At 51.7% G+C, this 15,429-nt stretch overlaps 1 protein-coding gene across 1 annotated transcript; it reads right to left on the bottom strand.

Annotated features, from left to right (window-relative positions):
- Nucleotides 1-13,280: 13,280 nt before the first annotated feature.
- Nucleotides 13,281-15,184, bottom strand: LOC135441975 (zinc finger protein 239-like). Its single transcript, XM_064701523.1, has 2 exons — nt 14,889-15,184; nt 13,281-14,736 (listed from the first exon to the last, which is right to left on the bottom strand). Exons 1-2 carry the CDS (start codon nt 14,908-14,910, stop codon nt 13,898-13,900), a joined length of 861 nt encoding a protein of 286 aa, XP_064557593.1. The 5' UTR covers nt 14,911-15,184; the 3' UTR covers nt 13,281-13,897.
- Between the last annotated feature and the right edge of the window lie 245 nt (nt 15,185-15,429).

Here is a 15,429-nt window from a genome sequence, read left to right as displayed (position 1 = left end):
CAACAACAATCCCTTAACTAAAGATGTGGCCCATCCTGTTAGTCCCCATTGCCCGAAAATTTCATTGACCCAATCTGGGATTCTTTCTACTTTCAAGTCCTTCACAAGATCTTTCAGTTTCTGGATGTTCGCATGGATGGATTCCGAACGCGAAGAGAGGTTGAAGCAACACATTCCTTCAAAGTCCTCACATCCATGTCCGTGGGCAAGCAGCAGGAAGTCGATTGCTGCTCGGTTTTGGAGTGAAGCTTGTCTTGTGGTTTCTTCTTCCTTTAAGAGATCACTCAGGGCTGCTGATGTGGCGTTAGCTTGTTTACTGACCCAGCACCCAAGGTGACTGATTTCACCGAGGGCTTTAGCTGCAGCTATCCAGGGTAAAAACAGAGAGACTGCAATCTTTTTTGGTCTGTTCCAATCGTATAATCTCGGATCACAATTTTCATCGAATTCAGTGTATGACCTTTTTTCACGTTTTGATTCTCTTTCTTTTTTCCAATTATGTAACAGGGTGATGTTTGGAGTAAGGGTAGAAAGTTTTCCCAGAGTACAGGGACCTCCCTGGAGTCAGGAGGGGATCCCTGCCCATACTCTGTCACCACAGATGAGAAACATTCCCTTGGGTAATACTTTGGGATGGAGAGAGGACACAGAAATTACACGTGCAGTGTAATTGCACCAATCATGAGGGTTATAGGCTTTGTTCACTGGTGATACATCTTTTCGATATGTGTTTTTGTGTTGGTCAATTTCTGGCCAATCATTTTTCGGACGCCTAAAGTAAAATTTGACACAATATGTGGCCTTGGAGGATCCCAATAGATCCAATTCTTGGGGTTCCTCTCGAGCATCTGGCAGAATTTTTGTCCACTCATCCCAAGTATCAGCCCCATTGGGTCTCTTACCTGTGGTGCGGAGAACCTCTGAGTTCTGGACAGGCCAATCGTCTGCTATAAAGGGGATTCCTACTAGACATGTAGAAAGTGGATTATCTATGCTTCCCATAGACAAGCACATATTGTCTTGTTTTAATGTTTTTGCTAAGGTTACCCAAACATTATGGCTGGGCTGAGGGCTAATCCAGCCGAAGGCACGCGGTACGGTGTAGAGCATCCAGGCAGCGGTGAGGACAGCACCGACGGAGATATTTTTCATCTTTGGGCAGGATTAGGGCTTCTGATAGGGAATATAAGCACAATTTGTTATCTTTATGATGAGAGGGATTTCTGCCTTGTTCTTTTCTGTGTTCCCCTCCTCCCCCCCTTTTTCTTTTAATTTCTAAGCTGCACTACAGGAGGAGGAGCGGGTAGAAGGTTATGAGGTTTTAAGGTTAGGGAAAGGGAATAATACTTTTTACTATACAATACACAGTGTAATAACACATAATTCAGAGAACACTTTTGTGTTAAGGCTATCTGTGGCCTATTACAGTAGACTGTTATTTGACTTTCTGTTTTGTCTGCTGCCTTGTAATGGGGCGGTCTGTTCTTGTGTTTGTGGGTGTTCGGCGACGCCTTCGTCTCCAGGCTGAGCTGGTTTGGTTTTGAGGTGGTCTTGTGTTTGCCTCAGGAGAATTCTTGTCCTCGTCTGTAGTAGTGTTCGCTGTGCCTAAGTATGGTTTTACGTATTTTCCTGGGTACCACCTTGGACCTGATGGTAGTAGCACGCATGCATAACCTCTTCCCCAGGTAATCAACTGATGAGGCCCTGAGATTTGGTGTGTTTCAGGATCTTTCACGAGCACGGGTGGTTTCTCCGTGATGTGCTTGTGTGGTATTCGCAAAGTGGCGAAGTATTGGTGGGTCAGGCTCTGACGCTGTGCAGTTCAGGAAGTTGATGACATAGAGAGCCTTGCAAAGTCTCTCCACTGGAGATGTGATTTTCGTGTTCCTGTTCTGTTGCTCGAGGACTCTTTTGAGGGTTTGATGTGTCCTTTCCACGATGGATTGTCCTGTGGGGTTTACAGGTATGCCTGTGTCATGGTTTGAGCCTGGCACAGAGCCATGAAAATGCCTCACCCTGGTGTCTGCTGTGAGATGTGACCAGGAATAAGCAAAACAGGCTCTAACTTAAACATAAAGACCACTTTATTACTTAAACTACAGGAAAATAGGGAGAGACAATAAGGAAAAAGAAGAAAAGAATTGAAAACCTTACAAAAAAACCATTTTCCTCCTCCCCACCACCTGACTTTCCCAATCCAATACATTCTCCCAAAACACCAACTGCCCAGCCCGGTACGACACTTTAGTATACTCAAACTTCAGTTCATGAAGAGGAAAGGAGTCCTTCTCGTTCCATAGGCTTCTCCTGGAAACACACTGAAACCTCGTGTGCTTCTCTGTCACTTCGGCACCGCCCGGAAAAAAAGTCCTTTTGCCGCTTGTGACATTTTCCTTCCATGCCCAGTGCTCTCACCACCGTGCATGGATCAGAGCTGCTTTTAGGGTTGTCTTTCAAGGATGCCTTGTCTCACTCCAAAAAGGCACAGTCTCTGCTTTTGGGACATCTGTCCCCCCCATATTTTTCCAACCCCCTGGGGCCGGGGGGTCCTCACGAATGAACCCTCCTGGTTTTGAGGCACTGCCTCCCCCTAAATGCAGTCTGTGTCACAGGAACAACTGAGTCCATAGCCACGAGAAAAGTCCAGCCAAAAGGCCACTCCAAATCATCTCTCCCCATCCAATCATCTCCACATCCTTCGGGCCAGGTCTTTGTCTCATCTCATCTCTTATCTCCCTTCTTATTCAGCTTCGAGGAGGATTAGCATTTTTGCAAGGCCCCAATCATGCAAGAAAGGGTTAAAAGTTTTCAGTCTCTGTCGGTCCGGAGCGACTCCCACGCACGCTGCCCACACGCTGCCGCTCCGGCCGGGCACTCTCCCTCCTTCTCCTCCTGGCTGGCTGCTCTCCTGGGGGGGGGGGGGGGGGGGGCGCTGGCTGCCCGAGGGCTGACTCTCTGGGATCTTCCACCCTTCCATCCTCGAAGCCCCCCGAAGCCCCCTCAACCCCATCTCTGTCCAGGCCCCGGGCCTACCGCATGGCCGGCCCCTCCCCCGCCCAGCAGCAGCGGTCTGGACGGGGGAGAGATCTGACATCCTCGCCGCCGATGTCCCAAGAGGGAGTGCCAAGGGCAGTGCCCTGCTTTTAACCCCTGTGTATTCTCGGAGGTGTGTCCAAACCCCACTGGCCGCACCGGACGCCAGTCTCAAACCCAAAACCTTCATTGGTTTGACCACAGCTTCCCAGAATTCCCACTCCTTCCTGGTCAAACCACGACAGCCTGTCTTGTGTGCTATGCCCCATTCATTGAAGAACTCCTTCAACTTGTGGGAGGTATAGGCTGGCCCATTATCTGTTTTAATCTCCTTTGGTAAACCCAGGGTGGCAAAAGCGAGGAGAAAGTGTTTTATTGTGTGCATGGTCTTTTCTCCTGCATGTGATGATGCAAACACTGCTCCTGAGAACGTGTCAACCGAAACATGCACATACTTTGACCTTCCAAAAGGTGCAAAGTGAGTTACATCTGTCTGCCACAGCTGACAGCTATTCAGACCTCGGGGATTGACTCCCGTACCCATTGATGGTATCTGGTAATTTTGACAGTTCGGACAGGTAGCCATGATAGCTTTTGACTGATCCTTTGAGAGCTTAAACATTCTCATCAGGGCAGGTACATTTTGATGAAAGAACACGTGTGACAGCTTTGCCTGAGCAAAGATGTTAGGAACATTAGCAGTTTCTGCTGCCATAGCTAATGCATCTGCTTTCCTGTTGCCTTCTGCAACAACACCTGGGAGGTCCGTGTGAGACCTCACATGCATTATGTGATAAGGTTGTTTTCTGTGGGATATCAATTGTATTAATTTAGAGAGCAATTGGTATAACTTTGGGTTAGAGACCTCTTTGAGAAGAGCATGTTCTGCTCTCATAGCTATTCCCGCAACATAGGCTGAATCTGTGACCAGATTGAACGGCTCGTTTTTAAATTTTTCAAAGGCTCTGACGACAGTTGCTAATTCTGCAATTTGTGGCGATCCTTCTACTGTTTCTACGTCAGATTGCCATTCTTGTGTTTGGGGGTCTCTCCAAGTAATCACCGACTTGTGGGATGACCCTGAGCCATCTGTAAATAGAGTTAGAGCCTTGAGAGGATTTCTACTTTGGATTCGTTTTGGAATCAAATGGAAAGTTTCATTCTGGTTGAAAAGCTTGTGTTCTGGGATGTCTGATGAAGTTTGACCCGTATAACTGTCCAAAGCAAACTGTAGACTCGCATTGGTCTTGATCAAATCTTCAAAGTCTTTAAGGGTTATTGGCAAATATATGCATTCAAAATCACACCCTGAAAGGGAGCAAAGGCGAGTCCTAGCCTTTTTTATTAAGTGTGCTATAATCTCCTGGTAGGTGGTAAGTGTCTTTGTGGGCTGGCTACTTGTAAAAACCCATTCCAGTATCAACAAAGGATCTCGCAGCTGAGGGTCCCATTGGAAGATCAGTCCATGGAATCTGGGTGCTTTTCCCAGGATGATGAACTGGAAAGGCAGACTAGGCTCGTAGCGATGGGCTTTGCGTGAAGACAGGGCTTCCTGGACTTTGACGATGGCACCTCTGGCTTCCTCTGTGAGAGTGCAGGGAGAGTCCAGTTCCTTGGGTCCACGAAGAAGATTGAACAAGGGAGCAAGGTCTTCTGATGTAATTCCTAGCAGTGGACGTACCCAGTTGATGGATCCACACAGGCTGTGTAAGTCCCTGAGGGTTTTTGGGTCGTCGTTTGCGCGGGGGCGTGAACGGCCCTGGGAATCCGGCTATCTGGTGAGGGGCGAAGGCCAGGGCCCCTGCGCATCAGAAAACAGCCCCCCTCGGCGTCTTTTGGCCTCGGGCTGAGCTGGGGGATAGCTCGGAGCAGCGCGGTGAGAGACGAATTAGGAGGCGACCACTTGCTGGGGGTAAACTGTCGGTTTATTACAGAAGAACCAACAAGGAGGGGAAACACCCAGCAAATGGCCCCGAACAAGGGGCAGGAGAGGGTTTTAAGGGAAAAGGGGGGAAGAAGGCAGGGAAACCCGGCTATCCAATAGAAATACATATTTGGAGGTACGAAACATAACTGATATACTAAAGTAGCCAACTGTTATAAATCATAGGAGGGGCTCCGGGGCTACAGCCAACCATACCTCCCAGAGAAAAGAAAATTCTCGAAACCTGGAGGAGAAAAAGAGTGATTGACTGACCCAAGAGGAAACAACTTTCACTTTATAAGAGAAACCAAGGGAGGAGCAGTTTCATTTCCATAGCAACCTAACTGCAGGGTAGCAGCAGGAAGTAATACAGAAAATGGGGGGCAAACTAACGAACTTAAGAACACACCACAGCATCTCCCGTTTCTTATCAAATAAAATTAAAATTTCTATGCAACTCAAAAGGAAGGTGTCTGCGGCTTGTCTGCCAATCTTCGCTTTCTTCGAGCTGGAGTTCGCTAGCCCACTTACGTTCTTGAGGCAGCTCTGTGGATCCCTCTTCATCTGAATCTCCTCCGCTTCTGAGGAGAGGTCCTTCAGCTCGAAATGTTCCTCCAGAGGAAGTGCAGGCATGATTGACAGTCGTTGAGGTGGCTTTAGCTATTAGTCCTTTGATCAAACTACGGATCAGTACGATCAAAATGCAAAATACAATCAAGCTCAAAACCACTTTACAAACTGATTCTAACACCGAACTGGCCCACCCGCTAAGGCCCCAACCCTTGAATATGTCCCCCAGCCAGTCTGATGTCTCTTGCCTGACCTGATGGACGAGGTCTTGGAGTTTTTTGATGGAGTGTCTGGCGTCCTCGGCCCGAGAGGACAGGTTCAGACAGCAGAGGCCCTCAAACTCCTCACAGTGATGGTGATGGAGCAGTAGTAGAAAATCTATTGCTGCTCTGTTTTGGAGCGTTGCCTTCCTTGTAATTTCCTCGTCCTTAAGGAGGTCGTATAACGCGGCTGAAGTATAATTGGCTTGTTTAACCACCCAACACTCCAGGCAGCCCAATTCACCCAGAGATTTCGCCACCGATAACCATGGCAATAAAATGGTAAAGGCGACGGATTTAGAATGAGACCAATGGGTAACTTTATCATCACAATCTTCAGTGAGATCTTTAAGATCTGTTTTAGATCTGGCCAATTCGGATGTGATGTTATTCCTTTTCCAATTGATAATTTGGGTGATGTTGGGGGTAAACAGCGTCAGCCGGCCAAATGTGCACGGCCCTCCGATCAGACCAGAGGGGATGCCTACCCACGCTCGATCGCCACAAATCAAGAACACCCCCCTGGGAAGGGCGTAACGGGTCCGCTTGGTAGAGGTGGGGCCCATGATTTTTAGAACAGCGCGGCACCACTGGCTCGCTTGATATTGTTTCTTTGTCTGCCGACCACCTCACTGCCCTTATATATGGGGGCATAACTATATTCAAACTGAAAACAAATTGAGGAGTTGGCGGAACCGAGTAGATGCAGATCTGTGGGCTCGGAGGGCGCAGGACTGAGCCTAGCTACTCCGCTTCTCCAGGCATTACTGGGTTCAAAACCGGGGAGGAAAGTTAGGCTCTGGGCCAAAACGGGGGAAAGGGCAGACTGGAAGGCAAGGGGGAACTCGCCTGGGGAGAAAGGGATCCCCACAAGGCAAGACGACATCGGGTCCTCTGCTGCGCCGGTGTCGAGGCATATACTGTCCTGTCCTAATGATTGGGCCAAGGCATGCCAGACGTTGATTTTTGGCTGGGGGATGACCCACGGCTCCGCAGGTGGCAGAAGGAATCCGCAGGTCATCAGTACGGTCAACAACAAACAAGGATTGAGAGCCAGCGTAGTCAATTCGAAGACCATTCGGGGAGATAAAACTGAAATGAAAGGAGAGCCATAAAAGTATGCAGGATTCACAGATATGGTTCCTCCCCAAACAACCAATTTAAGTAAAACTCATGAGGGGTAATGGTTGGAGCCGGGGGGAAAAAGGAGGAAAGGTGGTATAAAAGATCAAGGGATGGAGGAGAAGCTGGGGGAGAGGGTTCTTCAGTAACTGGAGTGAGATCTGGAGAGAATGAGGAGGATTGATGGGATAGTTTCTTCCGCCGACGCCAACATGCTTGCCGGACCTGTGGTACTGCCTCCTTCTTGATCCCCTGCTTCGGGACGAAGGGCCTGACCCACTTAGATGGTACCCACTTGGGACCCGAGGGAGTGGACACGCAGGCATATCCCCTCCCCCAAGTTACCAGGTCAAAGGGGCCCTCCGTCTGCCAGGTCTCCGGATCTTTTACAAGAACCGGTGGCCTGGTTTTAGGCTGCAGCTGCTGGTGACTGCCGAAATTTGGACTATCGGAGGGTTTTGGCTGTCAAAAGAGCAATTCAGGAAGTTGAGTGTATACAATGCCCTTGATAGCCGGACTTGGGGGGTCTCTGCCTTCATCGTCGGTAGTTGCCGGGATAGGACCTTCTTAAGGCTCTGGTGAGCTCTTTCCACCATGGCTTGGCCTGTCGGGGAATAGGGGATGCCGGTTTTATGCACTATTCCCCATTGCTGCAGAAAGCTTTGCAGCTCCTTGGAAACATACGCAGGGCCGTTGTCTGTTTTTAAGGTCTTAGGGATGCCCAAGACAGCGAATGCCTGGAGCAGATGCCTCTGAACATCCGCTGCCCTTTCACCTGTGTGGGCAGAAGCATAGATCGCTCCGGAGAAAGTATCCACTGAGACGTGGACGTAACACAATCGGCCAAAAAATGGAATGTGCGTTACATCCATCTGCCACAACTCGCAGCTTGCCAAACCTCGGGGATTAGCCCCTGAGGCTATGGTAGGCATTTGATCTTGCTGGCATTGGGGACATGTGGCCACTATTGCCTTGGCCTGCTCCTGCGTCAGATTGAACTGACGAACCAGGCCAGGGGCATTTTGATGGAACAGTTGGTGGCTGATTTTAGCCTGACTGAACACATCTGGGAGGGGGGCCTGCGAAACAGCAGCCGCCGCTAAAGAATCGGCGCGACGGTTTCCCTCCGCAATGAACCCAGGTAGATCTGTGTGTGATCTCACATGCATGACATAGAATGGATGCTCGCGGTTAGAGACTAACTCGACGAGCCTATTCAGCAATTCAAATAATCTCTTATTAGTGATTTCTTGAAGAACAGCTGACTCAGCTCGAGACACTACACCTGCAACATACTCAGAATCTGTGACCAAATTGAAAGGTCCAGGGAATTTCTGAAATGCCCTGACGACTGCATCCAACTCAGCAACTTGTGGAGAGCCCTCTACAACAGCAACATCGGACTCCCACTGCTGAGTCTGAGGATCCTTCCAAGTCATCACTGACCTGTGGGATGCTCCAGACGCGTCAGTAAAAACTGTCACAGCATCCAGTGGCTTCTTGCTCTGAACCTTTTTCAACGAGAATTTAAACCCCGAATTGAATAATTTGTGGGACGGCCGATTTACTGTGATGCGCCCAGTGTAGCTGTCGAGTGCAAACTGAAGGTATTCATTAGTTTGCAGCAGTTCTTCAAAGATTTTTAGTTTAAATCGGCCCGATTCCAATTTAATTGGGATCTGTATGCATGAGAAATCACAGCCTGCAAGCTCTCTGATCCTCGATCTTGCTTTGAGAATCAGTTCTGCTATCAACTCCTGTGGCCGTGTCATTCTTTTGGACCTACGGTGGCTCAGAAAGACCCACTCTATAATTAAGAGCTTGTCTCCTAATCCTTGGTCCTTCAGACTAACATCCCATTGATGTATTATGCCATGAAGATGTGGCAATTTTCCCAGTATAATAAATTTGAAAGGCAGGCCTGGATGGTATCGGTGGGCCTGCCTGGCCAAAATATCCTTTTGTATTTTCTCCAGAGCTACCTGTGTCTCTGGGGTAAGAGTCCTAGGAGAACTAAGCTCCTCTCCCCCTTTCAACAAATCGAAAAGAGGGACTAAATCTTCGGTTGAAATGCCCAACCAGGGTCTCACCCAATTTAAAGATCCACACAGTTGATGGGCATCTGCTAGGGTCTGGACCTTTGTCCGAATTGTCAATTTTTGCGGCACAATTGTCCGCTTTGTAATTTCGAGGCCCAGGTATTTCCAAGGTGGCACCCGCTGAATTTTGTCCTGCTGGAGCTCGAACCCTGCGGCAGCCAATGCATTGGTTGTCAGGTCAAGCGCATGGGCAAGCAGACTGTGGTCGGGCGCACACACAAGGATGTCGTCCATATAATGATGGACAATGACGGCATCCCCGAGGGCTGTACGAATGGGTGACAGCAGCGAAGCGACATACCACTGGCAGATCACAGGGCTGACCTTGAGGCCCTGCGGAAGCACCCGCCAATGATAGCGCTTGGCTGGGGACTCACAGTTGATGGACGGAACTGTGAATGCAAATCGCGGGGCGTCCTCTGGGTGAAGGGGAATTTGGAAAAAGCAATCTTTTATATCAATCACAGCTAATTCCCAATCTCGGGGGAGCATTGCTGGGGAGGGCATCCCTGGCTGAAGGGAACCCATGTCAATTATTAATCTATTAATTCGGCGAAGGTCGGTCAGGAGCCGCCACTTATCCTTATTAGGCTTTTTGATGACAAACACTGGGGAGTTCCAGGGTGACATGGTCTCTTCCACGTGACCTTTCAATAACTGCTCCTGAACGAGCTCGTTGAGTGCCTTTAGTTTTTGCTTGTTAAGTGACCACTGCTTGACCTGTACTGGTTTATCTGAAAGCCAATTCAGTTTCCAGGTCCGGCCCTCCTCAGTGGCCACCACGAAAAACCTGGGGAGCTGTCGGGAGATCGATTTTGGCCCCCACTGGGCTAAAGGTTCCTTCCCCAGAGGGGCTCTGTATAATCTAAAACGAACGGGCGTATAGAGGCCAATTGCCCGTCGGGCCCCTTAATTTGCACAATGCTCTTTGATTGGTTTGCCAATTGGAGGCCCCCAACACCAGAAATCGTGCCCGCAGCGCTTTGCAGGCCCCAATGCGACGGCCACTCCGGAGGGAATGATCGTCACATCTGCACCCGTGTCCAAAAGACCCCTCACTAATTTCTTGTCCCGCCCAATGAAAGTTGACATGTCAGGCGGGGCTTTCCCTCCCACTAACTGTGTCCAGGCCATGGTCGGAGGCGATGTCCTTCTCCGACGGACTCGAGCATGGTTTTATCTGGCACAGGAATGGCCTGAGCAATGACCTGTCCCTTAGGGAGGAAAAGTGGGGGTCGGACACAATACAGCCCTACCGCGAAGGTCCCGGTCGGTAGTTACCAGACCAGGGATATGTGGATGTCTCGCGGTGTGTGCTTGTGTCTCCGACAACGGTCCACCTGCATCGTCCCAGTTTCCTCCAGCGACCCGGGTGTTGCAAGTCGACAGACACCAGCTGCAAATTACTGCTAGGGAGGTAAATGTCCCTAGTTAGCTGCAGCCTGTATGGGAAACAGAGGACATGGTGTTAAGTACAGGTTGGCAGAATCCACAGGTAAAGTGTTTCGAATCATAGGTGCGTCAAATCGGCAAGGTTGTCGGCGGTTCTCCTCGTTTTTTCTCTCCCCGGATGATGATAAACAGCCCGCCACATTTCTTCCACGCGCAGGGAGGGACTGCGCTCCAATCTTAGTTTTTTGTCTCTTTATTCTCCTCCTTTTCCGCTTCCGCCTCCATTCCATGTAGTCTTGCCGCATAGGGCACTGTGGCATCCAATGTCCCACTTTACCACAGAGATGACAGGGATGGGTTGGCGATGTCTCTTGCCGGCCCAGGTGTTGGAGGGCCGGCAACGGGGGCAGCTTCTCCTGTATGCAGTCCTGCTCGGGGCATTCAGTAAAAGCCACGGAAGTCCTCTTAGACCGTGATGACAGGGAGACCTGACGCACTACGACCTCATCATGGCCTCTACTGTGGCCTAGGACTACGAGGGAGAGTTTTATAGCTTTGCGGCACTCAGCGTTGCATTGCTATATGCCATTCTCTGGAGCATCATCTCCCTATCATCATCCCCGAGCGCCTGTGCTTCCACATATCTGTAGAGGCGCTCCATAAATGCCATGTATGGTTCATGCTCTCCTTTGCAAAACCTCATCATCCTCCCATTGGGAAGTAACTACTCCAGCTTGAAGAAGCTCGTCAGCTGCTCGGGCCGTCTCCATCAGCTGGGAGGGAATAAAGCTCTGGCTTGTTTGCCCCTCTGCCCACTGCCCTCACCCAAAAGATGTTCGGGATAATTATCAAACCATCTGCATCATGGACAGGGCCGGATTACCCCAAAGATCGGGAGTAACCTCCGATATTTCCCTCCCCATTCCCTCACCCAGACTCTGAATTCCATAGGCCTTATAAGGCTGGAGAAGAGTGGCCCTCAGATCTGCCGGAACTAAATCTCCCTGGAAGGGTATTATGTAGCAACCCGGAAGTATTCTGACTTCGGGAGTAGTCTTTCTGTGCCTTGCACAGCTCTTTAATTCGTGCCTTGCTAAGGGCACCCACGAGCCTGAATTGTTCCCTCTCCCCCAGGTGGTAGGTAACCGGAGCGGCTTCCAACAAGGCTGCCTGCCCGGCTTCCGGCACTCCCCCCCCCCCCTCCGAGACACCGTGGGAATGGAGGGGAGGAGTTGGAACCGAAAGTGGAGGAGGTTGAGGCGGGGTTTGGCAATGACTAAGGGGAGGGAGTGGCAAGGCCATCCACCCCTCTCCCCCCCTGTGCAGCGTTCGGAGGCGGAGGGGAAGCGAAAGTGAAACGGGGGAGGAGGGAACGGGGGCTGAACCGGGGAGAAATTTGGGGGGAGCTGAAGGTTGGGCGCCAAAGAATGAAGGTCTTCAGGAGTACGGAGGAGCGATGGGACGGGGGGGATACGAGGGGGGGGGGATTGGGCAAGGGGGTGTTGCAGGGTAAGGAAGGGTTGCGCTTGGAGAAAAGGGTGTGAGAAGAAGAAGGAGCTCTGTCGGGGCCCTTTGGACGTGCTAAAACAAAAAACTTAGGGTTCAACCGGGGATTGGGAACTGGGGTAGAGGGTAGGATGTAGGAGGAACTGGCCAGGGCTCCTCGAAGCGGGAGGCTGAGCCGGTCGAGAGGGAGCAGGGACAGCATGGAAACCCTGCTTTTTGTTGGCCTTCAAAATCCCTCTGAGGGCTCATGCCTATGGGGAGAGGGAAGGGTTGGGGGTAAGGGAAGCGATGGGGAACGGGGACGGATAGGGGCTTTTCTTCAGTTCCCCGGATGAGGGAGTGTGTGAGCACTCTGTTCCCCCCAAAATGCCACAGTTGCTAATTTTGTCTCCCCGAATCAACTGCTTGTTCCAATTTTGCCAAAACGGCGTCCAAAAGGTGTGGCTGTTTGCAAGTTCTGGGGAATTCGGGAACTTTGAAAAGACCCACTTAACCAAAAACTTTAACTCTTGCTTGGGGGCCTTCTGACCACCCCCAAGCAGCAAACCGTTCACAACATAATATACCTCCTTTTGGGATTTTCCCAAGCCAGCACCCATGGCACCTTTCTAGTGCAGGAACTACTGTCACTAGAAAGGGGGAAAATCCACTGGTGGTACAACCACCCGCCTGAAAAATAACAAAAACTAAAACAACAAGCTACTCGCCACCAGCCCCTGCTCCCCCCACTGTCCCCAAGTCTGGGGTTTCAGCGAAGGGAAAAAGGATTTGGGTGGTGGGTCCGGGCCCCAAGTCTGGGGATACCGACCCCACAGGAAAGATAAAACAAAAAAGACGCTGGGGTGAGGAAGAGCCTCAGGGGAAGAGGGTGGGGGGTAGGTCCCCAATGCAGGGCATGTACCCCTAGGGGAAGGTTAAAAAAGGCAGGGGGGAAGTCGGAAAGGTCCCCAGAGCGGGGCCCGATCTTACCAGCCTGGTGGCGACAGCAAAAGAAAAATCAGGTGGGGGTCTTCGTCTCCGGGGTCGTCCTCACTGGGTGCGAGGGGTCTCGATCCCGATCCCCAGGGAGCGCTGCCCCTAAAACAGGGCCTGCTACTACCTGGGGTAGTGCGGCGTCCAAAGGAACGAAATGTCCAACTCCGAAGGGTCCGGTGGTCAGCTGTCCAGATGGTCAGTGGTCCACTTCGGGCCCCACGTTGGGCGCCACACTGCGCGAGGGCGTACGCGGCCCTAGATCCGGCTAGCACGAGGGGTGAGAAGGCCAACGCCCCTGCGCATAGGAAGCCAGCTCCCTTCGGCGTCTTGGCCTCAGGCTGGGCTGGAGGAAGAGCTCGGAGTTGCGCACGCGAGACGATAAAGGAGGTGACCACTTGCTGGGGGTGAACAGTCGGTTTATTGGGTGATCCGGAGGCACCAACAAGGAGGGGCACCAACCAGCAAAATGGCCCCGAACAGGGGGAGCGACAAGGTTTTATAGGGAAGGGGAGGAGAGAGGAGGGGAGCTCAGTTATCCAATGGGGAAACTCAAAGGGAGGTACTGAACATAACTGACATACACCAGGAACAGACGAATACAAAGTAAAGGAGGGGCCCCGGGACCACAGCCAACCACAACCCCCAGAGAGGAGAAGGTTCTCGAAACCTGGGAGGAGTGGGGGGTGATTGACTGTGCCCAGGGAGGAGAAAACATCCACTTATAAGGTGGGATGAGGGAGGAGAGGTTCTACAAACTGTAACATTAGCAACTAAAAATAGCATGGTAACTAAGCAACTTAACTGGCAAGGAGGCAGTGGCGGGAAAAACTGGAGGGAGAGGAACCATTTACAAAGAACAAAGGAGGGTACAGTACATAAAATGGGGGAGCAAACTGAGAAACTTAAAACACACTACAACAACCAGGGCTGTGCCCAAAGTGCCTCCTCCAGTGGGGGATGGAGCTGGAGCAGCGCACGAAGCTCTGCCCGCACTTGGGGCACTCGCAGGGCTTCCCTTACCGGTGCCTCCGTTGGTGTCGGATCAAGTTAGAGCTCTGTGAGAAGCTCTTCCCACACTGGGGACACTCGTAGGGCCTCTCTCCAGAGTGGATGCGCCGGTGCTTGACGAGGGTGGAATTCTGCTTGAACCCCTTCCCGCAGTCGGGGCACTGGAAGGGCCTCTCCTCTGTGTGAATCCGATAGTGCCGGAGAAGAATGAAGCTGGTCTTAAACCTCTTCCCACACTTGGAACACTCATGGGGCCTCTCAGTAGTGTGGGTCCTCTGGTGCATGATCAGGTTGGAGCTCTGGCTGAAGCACATCCCACACTCGGAACACTTGTACGGCCTCTCCCCAGTGTGGATCCTCTGATGCACAATCAGGCTGGAGCTCTCTGTGAAGCTCTTCCCACACTCCCCACACTCGTAAGGCTTCTCCCCAGTGTGGATCCTCTGGTGCACAATCAGGATGGAACTCCGGCTGAAGCTCTTCCCACACTCCCCACATTCGTAGGGCTTCTCCCCAGTGTGGATCCTCTGGTGCTTGATCAGTTCAGAGTTCCACCTGAAGCTCTTCCCACACTCCTCGCACGTGTGTGGCTTCTCCCCACCATGGAGCTGCTCATGGAGCACCAGCTCTGAGCTCTGGCTCCGTCTCTGGCCGCCTTCCCGGCCCAGGCTGGCTCCTTCCCCCTCAGATCCCCGCCGGCTGCGTTGGCAGCCCCTCCTCGTGCAGCATCTCCGGGGCTTTTCCTCCCCGTTGGCTTCCTGCGCCGTGGAGCCGCTCAAAACGGCCTCTTCCACCAGGTTCTGCCGCGGGCATTTGTCCTCCCTGCTCTCCATGCTCAGCTCCTGCTCTGGGGGAGGAAGGACAAGGACAGGATGGGATTTGCCTCCGTGCCACAGCCAAGGGCAAGGAGATCCCCCAGGGCTGAGCTGCAGCCGGGGCCGTGCTGGGCTGGGAGATGGAGCAGCACAGAGGGGAAAGGGGCACTGACTTCCTCCTCACCTGCCTCAGTGTCCCGGGGCATCTTCCTCTTCCTCGCAGCCTCCTAGGCCTTGGCAATGGGAAATCCTGGTTTGGGGAAAACAAGGGATGAGAGCGTTTGTAGGAGTGTCGGGGGGTAGGACGGTCGGGACGGACGGAGACGAGAGAGCTCTGCAGCCAGGGCGTGGAACTTGCGGTTTATTGCAAAGGGCCTGGGTGCAGGGCCCTGCTTGGAGCTGCCAGGCACAGCTCGGAACAGGCCCGAGAGAAGAGAGGGGTAGAGAGGGGGACAGGGTTAAAGACGAAGACAGGCAAGAGCATAACAGAGTAACGTTCCCATTACAACACAATAAATTTTCTTCTGTGTTGAATATTCTACTTCTCATCAACCACTCTAGTACAACATACAAATCCTACAGAATTTACATAGAGCGTGTAAGAATCATTACATCACCATGCTGTGTTACATTCTACGCCCTAAAAGCCCCTCTTTGGACCCCTTCTGCTGAGCCAGTAGGGTCTGCTTTGACCCTTGGATCTGTCTGCAAGCAGAGGGAATTGT

Source organism: Zonotrichia leucophrys, unplaced genomic scaffold, assembly GCF_028769735.1.
Source record: "Zonotrichia leucophrys gambelii isolate GWCS_2022_RI unplaced genomic scaffold, RI_Zleu_2.0 Scaffold_774_23249, whole genome shotgun sequence".
Taxonomy (NCBI): domain Eukaryota; kingdom Metazoa; phylum Chordata; class Aves; order Passeriformes; family Passerellidae; genus Zonotrichia; species Zonotrichia leucophrys.
The sequence above is the reverse complement of the archived record's forward strand: the minus strand, read 5'-3'. Positions and strand labels throughout refer to the sequence as shown.

Excerpts from the sequence above, each read along its gene's own strand:
- LOC135441975 (XM_064701523.1), bottom strand. The coding sequence starts at position 14,910 with ATGCCCCGGGACACTGAGGCAG. Across the intron at positions 14,737-14,888 it reads GCCCCGGGACACTGAGGCAG|AGCAGGAGCTGAGCATGGAG; the intron begins GTGAGGAGGAAG and ends TTCCTCCCCCAG.